The sequence below is a fragment of the Trachurus trachurus genome (assembly GCF_905171665.1).
Source record: "Trachurus trachurus genome assembly, chromosome: 3".
Taxonomy (NCBI): Eukaryota; Metazoa; Chordata; class Actinopteri; order Carangiformes; family Carangidae; genus Trachurus; species Trachurus trachurus.
In genome coordinates, this window is record NC_139893.1 from 39,532,120 (window position 1) to 39,547,559 (window position 15,440).

General features: G+C 41.0%; 1 protein-coding gene across 2 annotated transcripts in view; it reads right to left on the bottom strand.

The window, feature by feature from the left end:
* The window catches only part of coro2ba (coronin, actin binding protein, 2Ba), a 58,482-nt gene that overhangs the window by 8,595 nt on the left and 34,447 nt on the right, over positions 1–15,440 (bottom strand). For both annotated transcript variants that reach the window (XM_083995363.1, XM_083995364.1), the window contains exons 2-5: positions 14,321–14,521; positions 5,041–5,157; positions 3,414–3,563; positions 1,415–1,579 (exon numbers count right to left, since the gene is read on the bottom strand). In XM_083995363.1, the coding sequence (XP_083851489.1) occupies positions 1,415–1,579; positions 3,414–3,563; positions 5,041–5,157; positions 14,321–14,521 (633 nt within the window). The remainder of the gene's footprint in view (positions 1–1,414; positions 1,580–3,413; positions 3,564–5,040; positions 5,158–14,320; positions 14,522–15,440) is intronic.

The following is a 15,440-nucleotide window of genomic DNA, read 5'->3' on the forward strand; positions in this document are numbered from 1 at the left end:
CCCGAGTCTAATCAAAATCCATTTCACTGTGATCAGGCAGCAGGATCACCAAGGTCAAACATTTAGAGGTGGTGTAGACCAGTTTAGCTTTTGGCACTTATAAATATGCTAAAGAAGGTATTTGTAAGTTTTCTGTGTTGCTAAATGTGGTTTCTTGTTGGGAGTGAATGATGGTTGCTGTGGCTTGACAAAGCTTCATCCATTACTGTCTTCATAACACAGTAACATGCACTCTAAGCAGCGCTACTTTGTGTTCATGGGAGATCTTAGACTGCAGTGAACTACTATCAGGAAATGACACAGCAGGTCAGGGCTAGCTGGTTAGCATGCTAACACTCGGGTCCTATGTTCCCCGTTTTTCCCAGTAAGGGGTCCTACATTACCCGGCCACAATAGCCTACATGTAGCCTATGTATTGCGACCGGGAAACATAGGAGCCTTTTTTGGAACATAGGACCCTTTTTGGGAAAAACAGGGAACACAGGACCCTTTTTTGGGAAAAACGCCCCCGTCGTTGCTGGACGATGGACTCTCTCTACTTATCTGGACTCTCTCTATCTATCCTGGCCTGTCTAGCCTCTACCTGGTCTTTTTTACTAAACTTAACCAACTCCTTTCTTCATTGCCTAAACCCAACCAATGGGACAATTCCACTTCTCACTCAAAGTCACAATTCCACTTCTCACTCAAAAATAGGCAAAAATCTGCAGTGTCACAACTCCACTTCCAGGTATGGGACCAAAAATTGCATGTTCCCTGGGCACCATACCCTTTTTGGGAAAAACGGGGAACATACAACCTTTTTTCTGGAAAAGGGTCCTATGTTCACCAGTCACATACAAAGCAGGGAACATAGGACCCGGGGAACATGGAGGTCACTCACTGGAGGTGAGAGTAAACACTGTTGTTGCTCTCCACCACTGGAGACCAATGTGGGTGAGTAAGGGAATAAAGCTTGATGCTGAACTCAGTGTTTCTTCTCAAACTGGTGGGTAAGCAGCAGTTCATGCTAATGTTGGTTATGTAGTCATGGCAAAAACTTAAATAGGTAATCTAAAAGTTAATGAGTCAACTTAAAGTATTGATTTTACAAACCGAGTGAGAAATTTTAATGGAGAACCATGTTGACCATGTTGGAGGGGGTGAGGTTGAGTCAGTCTCTGCACATTGTTCCTTTACAAAACACAGAAATCCATTTGTTTATGGACTCTGCTTTGTGCACTGGGCTTCAATTGTTTAATGAAAAGGGACCACTGTCTAAAATATCACTGGAAGATGTGGGACTGGGAGTAAGATTAAGAGTTCCTTTAACTGGAGCTAAGGGGCCTGGCCTCCACATGCAAGGATATTTTTAAGTCTGGTGGTTCCCACGGTGTCCATGCACACACACACTCCATCATCCCCTCCCTCTGACCTGAAGGACTCTCCCAGAGCGTGGCTCGATGACTCGCAGCTTCTTGTCTTTGCAGCTGGTGGCCAGCAGGCTGCCGTCTGTGTTGAAGGACATGCTGAGGACGACGTCGTTGTGGCAGTCGATCATTTTAACCGGCTCTCCGATCTCCAGGTTCCAGATCAGGATCTGACACATGGCGGAAAAGATTGTTTGGGTGGAGCCGTTAGATGTCTGCGCTGCTTGGATCAAAGGTGTGATTATGCTGTGAGGTTGTGAATGAAAGCTGACTTTGGCTTTCGGTGTGATACTGCTGACACATCAAACAGTAATGTCTCATTATATCTGAGTGAAGTCAGAAAAACGTCTCATGGTTGCAAAATAGCCTGGCAAAGAAAAATCAGGCCTGCCATATAAAAATATTAGGTTGACAAAAAACTCAGTAACTCTTGCATTAAAGGAGACATATTATGGAAATATCACTTTTTGAAGGATCTTTAACATATATAAAAAATCTGTAATGTTCAGGCTCCCTAAGTTGAAATCCATGGTTTTATGAGCTGTTCCCTCAGTTGTCTTCCAGTGGTGTAACTAAAGGTTTCAAATTTGCATAATACCACCCCTACCAGTGGTGCATAATACCACCCCTACCTGGTAGCAGTAGAAGGGGCGGGGCAAGCAGTGGTTCATTTGCATTTAAAGGGACAGACACTGAAAGCAGCCGTTCTGAACAGGGCTGTTTAGAGAGGATGAAATGAGCTGTGATGTTTGATCCTTGGGGGATTTTCAATTCAATTGTATTTGGGGTGGGACAATGCAAGTTCATGAACAAAACATATAGAATCGTAAACAAGCCGGATTTTAGCCACAGGGTAATTTCCATCCGTTGTCCCATACTTAGATGTTCCCTAGTACAAAGCATGTCACAGACATGTCTTTAAGACACCTGGGAACTATTTTAATTTGTGGAAAGGAGGCAGAATATGTCTCCTTTAAAGTATATTAACAATTTATTGTAAACCTGCTCTCTTCAACCGAGCAAAAACATCATCAGAGATTCATCCCACCGTCACCACATTTTCACCCTGCTCTCCTCTGGATGGAGACACACGTCCTTAAGAACCTGCACTTCCAGATCCCTGGTAAACTTTTACCAGAGTGCTGCCAGAAAGCTATTCTGCAGGTCAAGTACAACACTATCCTGTACAATAACACACTGATTATGTGCAATATTATCTGTGCAAATCAGCTATGTGCAAGAACAATGAAGTCCATGGAGTTACTCTGCTTTTATACTTCTAGTCATCTTATATTGATTGTTTTGTTTATGTATTTATATAGATCGTAATGTGTCAGTAATGTTATGTTCACTGTGCTTACTGTTTGCACTGTAGTAATTGCACTGTACACTGCAATAACAATAAAGGCATTTACTGATTATTGACCAACAAAACTGTTATTTTAATTACCTGTAGGTTAAAGGGATAGTTCACCCAAAATTGAAATTTTGAAGCCCTGAAATGCGAAATTGTCGTCCAAATGTGACGAACCGGTAAGAGAAGCTTCCGCTACAAACAAGCTTGAAATATAGACTTATTTAATTTTTTTCGGGACAATTTTGCATTTCGGGGCTTCAATATAAGACGGACATTACATACGAGCAGCATGGAGGTATTTGGATGTTTTTTGGTGTGTCTTTTTGTTACGAAGACAGTTGGTATCCATTTGCAACCGTTATATGGACATGCACTGCTACGCCGAGACCCCCTGTCACTCAGAGAAGCCACGGAGGACTCTGAAACTTCTCCTAGCCCTTAGTCCATATAAGGGTGAGTAGATAATGAGAAATTTCAATTCTGGGTGAACTATCCCTTTAATTAAATAATTACACAATGATATATCACAAAAAAACAACACTTTCAACATGACAAAGTCACTCCTGAAATGAGCTAAAATTCCTTTAACCTGCGTGGAATGCAAGCTAAATCTAGCCTAGTGTGTTGAGTCGAGCTTGCTGTGGTACCTTGTAGTCATAGCCAGCACTGAAGAGGATGCCGCTGCTGGTGGGATGCCACTCGATGAGCCCCACCCGTCTGCTGTGACCGTACAGCTCCAGCACCGCCTCCGTCATGTTGCGCCTCAGACCGCCCTCTGGGATCTCCCATACTCGCACCTGGCACGGTCACACACACACACACGTCCAATATAAACAAATGCGGGACCTGATGCATCTTGTCAATGTGACATTCCACAAAATGGCCCCAGTTTATTATTTACTTATCCATGCATTTACTTGTTCAATTGTTTTTTGGTTTTCTCTCCTTATTTATTAACTTTATTATTTATTATTTATTTCCTCTTTTTTTTCTCTTCCTCCCATTCGCACATTCATTTTATTAATTAATCAATTTATCTGTCTGTTCTTATTTATTCACTAACGTCCAATTCCACTTAAGCATCCATCCTCTGCTCCCTCTTCCCTTGTTTCATTATTTCATCCTTTATCCCGGCTGTCCCTATTTCTTCCTTCTTACCTTCAGAATGAATGCTGTCATTAGTACTAGTATGAGTTATGTTTGCTATATGTTTGCTATCACAACTGTTATCCCTACTATCCTTTATATCGTATTTGTTATTGCGACCTATGTCACCGTTGTGATTCTTTAATTTCTTTCCTTAACTTTGCACTATTACCATCACCACACTACACTGCACTCGAACTACACACGCACATCTTGTGTATCCATTGCTGTATGTCCGTTATGTTGTTTGTCTTATGTTTCACAATAAAAAAATAAAATAAAATTTAAAAAAAGAATATAAACAAATGCAAAGCCCGCTATCATGGAGCAGACACACAAAAGACAGATGTTTATACATAGTTATTATAGCACAGGTTCATAGGTGAATTATATATTTCTGTCAAGGGCCACTACAGTATGTGTTTTTCATAAGTCATTACTATGAACTACAGAACTCAATCAGTATGGCGCAGCTGGAGATTCCTCTGATCAAAAATACCACATGCTATCAATGTAGTCCATTGCATTAGGATTAGAGTGGATTACAGCTATGGCCAGAGGCTCTGTGCTGGACCAGAGGAGATTATCCTTCAACAAGTGAAAGTACTATATACAGGACACAGTGCTGCAGTGGCTCAGTAGAGTAATGTAACAGGTGCATGTACTGGAATAAAAAAAAAAGGCCTACGGGCTACGGGGGTCTTAGTATTGGTCATGTAACATGTGAGATTAAGAGCGATAGTGATTGAGATATGATGTTGTGTCTAATATCACTTTGTGTAGCCAGTCCCTGAACACCCAGCAGATTCATGTGCTGCTCAAAGGCATTTCACATCTGTCATTTCCCATTTTCAGGCCACTGCCGCACAACAACATCATGGAGCAGAGCAGCTGCCAGCCAACATCCAATCACAAGCCCCCTGTCCAGTGCAGACTCTGTGAATCAGCGGCCCTCTGGCCATAATGAGCCCATGACCTCTTTGCCCCGCGGGGCAGTCGACCTGTGTGGTTTCACAAAGGCAGTTTGTGTTTCACATCTTCAAAGTCATCGAGCCACGCTCAACCCTCTGCAACCTGTTGGGATCAATGACAGAGTTTAAAGAAGGAAGAAGAGTGTGGGTCACGTACCGAGGTGTCCTCAGAGCAGGAGGCCACAATGTTTTCAAAGAAGGGGTTCCACTTGATATCCAGCACATTGCCTTGGTGGCCGCACACTTTTGGGTAATGAGAGTCCAGGCGGCCAGCCTGAAACAGAAACAGCACAATATAATATTTCACACCTTTTTTTTTTTTTTTTTGGGATAACATACATTGATAAGAGACAAAAAATATCACACAGGTCTGTTAAATGAGTTTATTCCTCGACACCACTTCACACAGTCAGCACAAAGGATAAACTAAACCATGCATCACCTCTCATTGCTTTGACACAAAACGCTTTTGAAGCTGAATGAGGCTGAATCATTTGTGTTACAGTATCCCAGACATTTGGTGGTGTCACTCTTCCTTCCACCTGACTCCCTGACTCCACAAGGAATTATTTTTTGCTTCTTACACACTATGAATGTTTGATATCTGCAGAGAATCTGAAAAAATAAATAAATATATATATATATATAGTATATATATATATATATTTTTTTTTTCTTTTCTGATATTTTCTCTATATATATAGCATTTACATAAATATATGGGCTCTTTTGTGCAGAATTACTGCACTAAATTTCATTTAGTGCACTCTGAGTTACTGTACCCATATATGGTATTAAAAAAATATTATTTATGCCAAATGAATAAATACAATTCAATCTGAGCTACTTCAAAGACAATAGTAGTGAATACTGTAATCCTTCATGTTTTTAGGTCAGTGTTCTGAGTGATAAAGATTTCTCATTTAAAGAAAAAAAAATGTCAGTGTTGATCTGAAATATGGATGTAGTGTTTTGGTTGCATTGATGCAATTTGGCTGTGATGTAAACTGTTGTGCTGAGTTGGCTGAGAGAGCTGTGTGAAAAGTTTTGCCAAAGAGAGAAATGTCTTGGCAGTAAAGAATACAATCAATTGTTCTGTGTGCAACACCATCAATCACACATTATAAATGAATGTCGGTGGGAACAGAGCTGAGTGAATAGCATAGATAATACAAATTAATTTGACTTCAAATAATTCATCTGGGCTGAAACAGCATGTGTAACAAAAGAATGTAGATTACTCAAAAATAATAATAGAAAAAAAGCACCAATACGTCATGATAGGTGAAGGAAATAATAAGAATTCATTCATATTTGCTGCCAGATGCAAGTAAGAAATGATCTGTGTTCATCTATTCAACTCAACTATTCTTAGCTTGTGCTGACTGACATAATAAAATGCAGTGAGATGCCTCAATAACTCCTGGACAAACACAGAACAGTGCAGGTTATTGCAGAGGGAGGTCTGAGACGTTGCTGTTGATGCAGTGACTCACAGAGTCCACAGAGGGGCGCCGGCTCATAACAACACAAGGACACAAAGCTTTTTACTGTCTGACATGATGTCATGAATGTTTGATGTCAATTCAATCCACTGACCTCTTTTTTTTCATTTCCTCTGAGATTTGTTTAGGAGTGCTCAGTCATGCGTCAGTGAAACCCTGCGTCTGTGTGTGTGTGTGTGTGTGTGCATGCATATGTGTGTGTGTTCTCACTGAGCCATGAAGATTGACTTCAGATGCATTATCAGGCTGTAACAAAACCTCCTTTCAATAATAAATTGTTTGCTATTTCAAGTCCTGCAACAAATGTATCAGTAGAATCACTGCTCTGTTTCCTTCGAGTGCACAACTTTTCATACTAAAAGAATTCTATAAATGTACATGACCGGTAGATCCACTACTCATATCGATCAATACTAGCTTAGTGCTAAACCCCAGTAGACAGGTTATAGCCTGCCGAGGACAAAGTAGTTTCCAATCCCAGAAGCACACACAATTATTATGGTATATTGTATATAAAGATATAGACTAAATCTTAAGTGTCAGTGTGCAGAAAGTCATATTTAAAGGGATAGTTCACCCAAAATTGAAATTTCACTCATTATCTCCTCCCCCTCATGTGGACTAAGGGCTGGGAGAAGTTTCAGAGTCCTCCGTGGCTTCTCTGAGTTACAGGGGGTCTCGGCGTAGCAGTGCATGTCCATATAACGGTTGCAAATGGATACCAACTGTCTTCGTAACAAAAAGACACACCAAAAAACATCCAAATACCTCCATGCTGCTCGTTTGTAATGTCCGTCTTGTATTGAAGCCCCGAAATGCGAAATTGTCCCGAAAAAAATTAAATAAGTCTATATTTCAAACTTGTTTGTAACAGAAGCTCCTCTTCCCAGTTCGTCCAAATTTGACGAACCGGGAAGAGGAGCTTCGAGGAGCTTCCGCTACAAAGCCACGGAGGACTCTGAAACTTCTCCCAGCCCTTAGTCCACATGAGGGCGAGTAGATAATGAGAAATTTCAATTTTGGGTGAACTATCACTTAACACACTGCCAGATATACTGAACGCTTTGCTGACAAGATTAGAAGAAGATGCCAAAACGTGAAGTGACAGTGAAGTGACAAATAAATTCAGTCAGTGTGAGAGGAAACAAGGACAAACTGATGTTCACTGATGCAGGCCAGCAGAGTAACGAGATGACATACCATATAATAATATTTCTTGAGCACCTGGGTCACAGTTATCACCGAAACTAATATCTGCTAATTACAGTACATATACATACATGTAAATTCCAGTCAATAACTCCTTTCAATGCATAATATAAAAAAGACAAGTCATGCTGATGCTTTTTCTGTTAAGTGTTACAATGACTGGAAGGTTTTAACATGACCTGGCAACATTAATAACATCAGATCTAGGAGACTCTTTATTTAGGTGGAACTAATTACCTGCAAAGGATTTGTGTCTGATGGGAAGGAAGCTAAGGAAGCCCACGAGGTTTAAGGAGGAAATGATAATGGAACATCAAATGAACAAAATAAATCTCTCCAGCTTGGATTTAATTTGAGTGCCACAAAATAAAAAGATTAAAAAAAGAAAAAGAAAAAGAAAATGATGAACAGCCACCGGTGACTAACATTTATCTGGATGAACTGGCAGGAAAATGGCACAACATTAGGCCTCATTGTCTCTCTGCAGCTCATTTCCTGAGACTGCTGATCCCTGCCGGTGACGCACAGATGTGCTGGTGAGGTCCCAAAGGCTCCGGTCCACCAGAGACAGCACTCTGATTGCCACCAACTCCTATTGATCTGAAATACCCAGTCAATCTGGACTAATGTGTCTCACCTCTGAAGCTCTGTGATTTCTGCCACAACCTATTCCAACAGCATGCAGAGGGATATTCTTTTGAAAATGCAGTATGGCTCCTCTGTCATGATGTGGAATCGCGATTAAAGGGATAGTTCACCCAAAATTCAAATTTCACTCATTATCTACTCAGCCTCATGTCAACTAAGAGCTGTGAGAATTTTCAGAGTCCTCCGTTCCTTCTCTGAGTTACGGGGGGGGGGGGGTCCACGCAGCAGTATTTGTCCATATAATGGTTGTCAATGGATACCAACTTTCTTCGTCCAAAAAGACACCAAAAAACATCCAAATACCTCCATACTGCTCGTCTGTAATGTCCCTCTTGTATTGAAGCCCCGACATGAGAAATTGTTCCGAAAAAAATTAAATAAGTCTATGTTTTAAGCTTGTTTGTAGTGGAAGCTCCCAGTGTCTCCGTTCACTGCCCTTCCTGTGTCAGTGCAAATCTCGCGTGATTTGCACTGACCGGCGGAACAATTTCTCATGTCGGGGCTTCAATACAAGAGGGACATTACAGACGAGCAGTATGGAGGTATTTGGATGTTTTTTGGTGTCTTTTTGGACGAAGAAAGTTGGTATCCATTCACAACCATTATATGGACAAATACTGCTGCACGGACCCCCCTCGTTACTCAGAGAAGGAACGAAGGACTCTGAAAATTCTCCCAGCCCTTTTGTCGACATGAGGGTGAGTAGATAATGAGTGAAATTTGAATTTTGGGTGAACTATCCCTTTAAGAGAACAGAGGTACAGTAACCGAAGGAGTAATTGTGTTTTGTCCATACACGTCTGTAATTTAGTTTCCTCCAGTTTCTCCTCTGCTGCTGGATGCTGACTCAAAGGACTGTACATCTTAGCTGAACATTTCTATAGCAGAAGATTTTGTGGCGTCTTCTCCCATATGGCCCGGCTGCTTCTCTTCCAACTGAAAGCAACACGCTGAGTCATGCTTAGTAAGTCAAGTGAATTGAATATTCTGCTGCTGTGGTTTACCTCATGTTAATGGTCTAATGCAGGCGCCTGGTGCTTTTATTTGAAATGCATGTCTGCTCTGCCTGCAGGGCCGGGACCGTCAGGTGATCTGGCCTCTGTCACTGGATCACTGCTGCATCTGTTTCACTGTACAGTAGGACCTTGTTTATGGTGACGTCACACTACAGTGGCAGTTCATGATACTGTAGCAAAGTAATGCTCTGCTAGGTTGTGAATATGAGCATTGTCTGCCATGTTGGAAATGCCCTTTTCCTTCTGTGCATGCCAACGAAACAAGTGCACTGAAAATAAAATAAAATAAAATACTCTGGATGAGCAGCACTTACACTTTGTTGCAGTTATATTCAAGGTAACAGATATTTAAGCAATATATCACGACAGGCCGTGGTATATGCTCATTATACCACGGCTAAGGGGCGTTGTTCGGCCCGACGCGAAGCGGAGGGACGACAACCCCCTTGGAGTGGTATAATGAGCATATACCACGGACTGGAGTGATATATTGCTTTTATAAAACGGTTACGAATAAAGGCAATATAAAAGAGGGATACGCAATCAATTTCATGTAGTTTTATTCAACCAGAAATACATATTATCCAATAAAATAGCCTCACTGTGAAAAAATAGTCCCACCTCTCCAGACGTTAGCTCCAAGTTAGCTCTGCATCTCGTCTTTTCCTCCGCATTTTTTCAGGTGAAAGTCACTGCTCAGTCCCCTCTACCATTGTTAACCCTCCCCGGAGGTGAAAGTTCGCCTTAAACATGTGAATTCAACTACTTTAGTCCGTTTTTTAACATCCTAAAAACATCAGCTGTCTTTTGCTACGGACGGCAACAGTCCGTTGTCATGGATACATGACAACAACTTCCATTCATACCAGTCATACGTGCCTGACGCGGAGTGATAGCCTGCGCTGTGATAAGGTTTTAGAATAGTAGCCGTGGTATATGCTCAATATACCACGGTTAACAACCAATCAGATCGCCGGATTTCACCTTTCCGTTTTATAATAGCATGCAAATGTATTGGTATAGCACATTATCATACACAGAGGTTGTTTAATGTGCTTGAAAGAAATGAAAAATGATATATTCAATAAGAATGGAAGTAAAAGCACAATAAGAAAACAGAATGACAACAATAAGAGAAAAATGAGGCTACATAATAGATAATATCGATAGAAAACATCTCAACAGCAGTGAATGAAACATATAGGGAGGCAACTAACAGTTTCATCATTGATTAATGTTTTGCTCCATAAAATATCATAAAATAGGAAAAAAACAAACCTGCCCATTACAATATCATGGAGTGATGACATACAAATCACTAGTCTCTAAAAAATCAAAAGATACATTTAGAGATCCTTTCTATATTTTATTCATTTATTTTTATTATTGACAAAAGGCAAGGCAAGGCAAGGCAAGGCAATTTTATTTGTATAGCCCGTTTTTTTTTTACAAACAGTTTGTCTCAAAGGGCTTTACATGGCATCATAACAACATCCTCTGTCCATAGACCCTCACATCCACTGAGGAAAAACTCCATAGAAAACCCTTTTAACAGGATTTACACTTGACAAAATTGTTGTTTTACCATTGATCAACTAAATGCTTCAGCATCAGCTTTAGCCAATAATAATCAAGAAGATGATTCATACACCTCTGTACGTGCTCCACCACACTAGTAATTCTACAGTGTAGTAGTAGCAGTAGTAGGAGTAGTAGCAGTGATTCAAACAGCACCACGCCCTCTGCACTGTCTTTGTCTGCGGTGGAGGAGAGGTGTGTGTGACCTTATGTGTCATCTTCTTGGCGGGGCCGTGTGACAGGTGGTGCCAGCGGTAGTCCTTCCTTCCACTCGCTGCCTGGTGGCATCGTCTGGGGCTAACCATATGGCTGTCTCGCCGGCTGTCATCGTAATAGTCTGCCGTGCTCACGTCTCGCCATTAGCCATACCCACCACAGATTAGTGTGTGGATATATAATGAAACCAGAAGGGGCTCATTTTAAACGTTCACAAGAGTAAGAGTGCCTTCAAGCAAGAAAGGGGAGTAATTTAATTCATCTGTGTTATATTTCAAACAAAACCTCAGTCTCTCCTGTCTTTTGTAATTGTCCTACCTGTTCTAATTATTCTCAGATAACTGGCACACCACAGACTGCTTCTGATGATACGGTATCTACTAAACAGGACAGACAGCCATTGATTTGATCCAAAGTGTGACTGGTGGCGTCGACCTGTGTAGCATACCTCCACCTACTTAAGATTCAACTCCATTTAATTTACATTTGATAAACTTCCTTCCACAGCTGTAGCATGAACAACACACACACACATTTAGCAGAATATGTATCATATGCTTAAAGGGATAGTTCAACATTTTGGCAAATTGGCCCATTGCCATTTAATTGTCAGTGCAAGCTATTTTTAGAACGGCGGAGCAGAGCCGCGAGCTGCAAGTTGTGACATGCACGTTCACCACGCTGTGAGATAATAATGGAACGTTATGAGATAGAGTTGTTTTAGAGGCAAATGCAGAAACTGCTTGCTGAAAAACTGCCCCCGACAGTAACGCGCATCTGTTATTATCTCATAGCGTGGTGAATGTGCAGGTCACAACTTGTCCATCAGAGCGTTTTGGAGTTGTTGGATTGTGTATTTGATGAGTTTGATAAGGGAAACCAAGAAATTCCATTAGCCTCTGTAGCGTAGCTCTGAGCAGCTTGTGGCTCTGCTCCGCCGTTCTAAAAATAGCTTGCACTGACAATTAAAGGTCGAACCTACCTCTAAAACTATAAGGATTATGGCAATGGGACAATTTGCCAAAATGTTGAACTACCCCTTTAAGTAATATACTTTAAATCTATATCTGGTATGGCCCTTTAAAGATGACAAAAATGAATGAAATAAACTAAGAGCTATGTCTTAACTGCTCCTCCTTCTGGGTCACATGGGTTTGCTGATTTGTTGTTTTGATCAGAGCATCGTGCATGGAACGCCAGCCGCCGTCCCTCAGAGGATGTCATCTGTGCCGCTGCTGAGTATGATAAATACCATTTCTGAACTCGTCAACTCAGCAGAAACCCCGGGAAATGCTTAAGTGCAATACTTTGACTTGCAGGAAATCGATCTAGTTATGGGCTTTGGAGGACTCATGGAAAGAGTCATTACACAGCATGAAAAAATACCACAGTCAAAGTATGAGCTTCACTTCAAGAATTATTAGTCAGCCTGCTGTGGGTGATAATGTGCAAAAAGATATTTTTAAACCCTCTAAAAACCGAAGACCCCAAGCTGACATTCAGGAAATGACTGCCTTAATTACCTCTACTATCAGCAGATAGTACTAATATTAGCCTTTTTCTTGATTGTCATTATAGTGACTGGAAAAAAGCAACTCACTACCTCAATACCGCTTGTATCACCGACTTCTGTCTCTTCCATAAATCCTGTACAATTAAATGACACTATACAATATAAATATAATAAAGGAGGAACAAGCCACCAAATAGCCATATGTGAACCCAGCTGCTGAGACCTTCTCTTTCTGTCTATGCAATCAACCATTTCCAAACGAACACTGTGCCAGCCAGTGTTACTTTCATTATGGGCTGCTGTGCCACTCTCCTTCAAATGCTAAAGCTCAAAACAAAGGAGTTTCATAAACAAAGAGCGCTGTGCAGTGACTGCCTGCACTCTCAGCAGAGGCACATCTCAGTGAAGCAGAGGAGGTGGACCAAATGAAGACCCTCTCTCTTAAAGGACTTTATGAAAGGTTATATAGCCTAAAGTGAGGATGTGGGCCCTGACTACATACTGGAACTACACAGTTGCTCTGTATATAAAATGATGTAATGAAGCATGGCAGCTGTGGATGGTTTCAGATCTGAAGAAAAAAAGGCTGACATCATTGTAGCACTTCACACTAACTATCTAATTGCCCAAATTTATACACACACACACACACACACACACACACACACACACACACACACACACACACACACACACACACACACACACACACACACACACACACACACACACACACACACACACACACACAGTGATGTACTACAGTAAAACGTAGCTGCGGTCTCTCTGCTTCAGCCTACTGAATACTTCTCCTGCCTGATAGCAGCTTGACTTGACCCTGCTCAGCAGCCAAGAGCTTTTCAAGTACAGAATCTCTGGCAGAGTCTCTCTTAAAGAGGCAAAGCACTTAACGGTTTCTCAGACCTCCAATGTTATTTATGAGGAGGAGTGAGATGCAAAGTACTGTACATCTATAGCTCCATTATTTATGCTGCATTGTTGTTAATACAGGGGGAACATAAAAGAATGCAACAATAATCAGCATCCAAAAGGGAACATTTGTCTTGCTGACTACAAGCACAGGCACAAAACTTCAAAACTGCTGTACATACTCACATCATCACCAGGGTAAATCAAACAAGCTTAACATGATGTATCCTCCATAAAGCAAATGGATGTCTTTATAAATGCAAAGTTGTATAATGAATATTTCAGCAAAAGCGATAAATCAGAATTTAGTTGCTGGATGTGAAGAGTGAGGTGAAACACATTCCCTTCTGCTATAATCCAAAAACAGAATTTCACACTTTCCAATACAACAGTGCTTTTCTGTGGTATTTATGGGCAGTACCACTCTGCCTTTATGTGCTCCTGTTGGCAACACAACCATGTCTGAACTTTGCCTTTAGATCCTGGCTGGAGGATGTAAGGCTGGCGTGCTTTGCAATAGCAGGGTCTGTGCTTCATTTATGTGGAAACAGCTCTCCAACTTCACATTCTATTCTGCTGCGAAGGAGCTGAAACCACAGAAATGTATAAAGCTGCAGAAAAAAAAAGTCCAGTCTGAACCCTAGAAGAATGTACGCCATATTACTCAGTGACATTGTCGAGTTTGAGCTTCGACCCACTGTGAATTATATGACTGTTGAACAAATGTTATGTACATCTGGTTTAAAATGCACCGCGCCCAAATACTCCTCGTAGAGTTGATAGTAATGTACAGCAGACAGACAGTGTAACAGTGGCGGTTACCTGGGAAACAGGTATAACGATGAAGGAGCCCCCGCCGGCCGCCTCTGTGACGACCGCAACGAACTTGGAGTTGACGGCGCAGAAGTGGTTGTCACAGACGTTCTTGGTGATGGGGACGCCGTCGTAGCAGTGCTCCCTGTTGGCTACTTTCCCGTAGACATTTCGAAACTTGGAGCTTCGGTACGTCGGACGCCATGACATCTGAGAGGAACAAAAAAACAAACAAGCATTTATACCAGTCCATCGATATATCAAAGCAACGTCCATCACAATTGCCAGAAGCCCATGAAGATGTTTTTATACTGCCCGTTTTGACCAAAAACAACCCAAAGCCCAAATATGTTCAGTTCACAATGATATTAAATGAGACATATTCTGCCCCCTTTTCCAGAAATTAAAATAGTTCCCAGGTGTCTTAAAGACATGTCTGTGACATGCTTTGGTCAAAATCCCCCAAGGATCAAACATCACAGCTCTTTTCATCCTCTCAAAACAGCTGGTAAAACCACATGGATTTCAACCTAGGGAGCCTGAACATTACAGATTTTTTTGTCAATTCTCGCATTTTGGGGGCAGAAGGCAAAACAAACACCCAAATGTATGTTAAAGAGCCTTCAAAAAGTGATATTTCCATAATATGTCCTCTTTCAATGGTGAGAAAAAGACTCATATTTCACAAGTTGGAACCTTTATAAGTCAGTCATTATTATGAATCAATTTTCTGTCATTTGATGAATTGATTAATTTCTTACTAATCTTTCTATTACATTTCTTTTTCATTACGTCCTCCTTGAATACCTGGTCTGTGTTTACTTTGTAAAAATTCTCAATGTAATGATCTCAAGATATTCAAGAAAATCTAAAGGAAATAACAATCACAAACTCTTTTTATTAATGCAAAAAATTTCAGATTGAAACATTGTTTGTTTGTTACTGTATGTTTTTGTTTGTTTTGTTTACTTCATTGTAAAACGGTTGCTCAGTGACTGACAGATTATTTCAGAATAACTACTGCGTATTGAGTGAGGAGCAGGCAGTATAAGATATAAGATATAAGATATAGATATAAGTATCTTCTCCCTGCTCCTATCCAACCAGGGAATAAGAAAGAAAGAAAGAA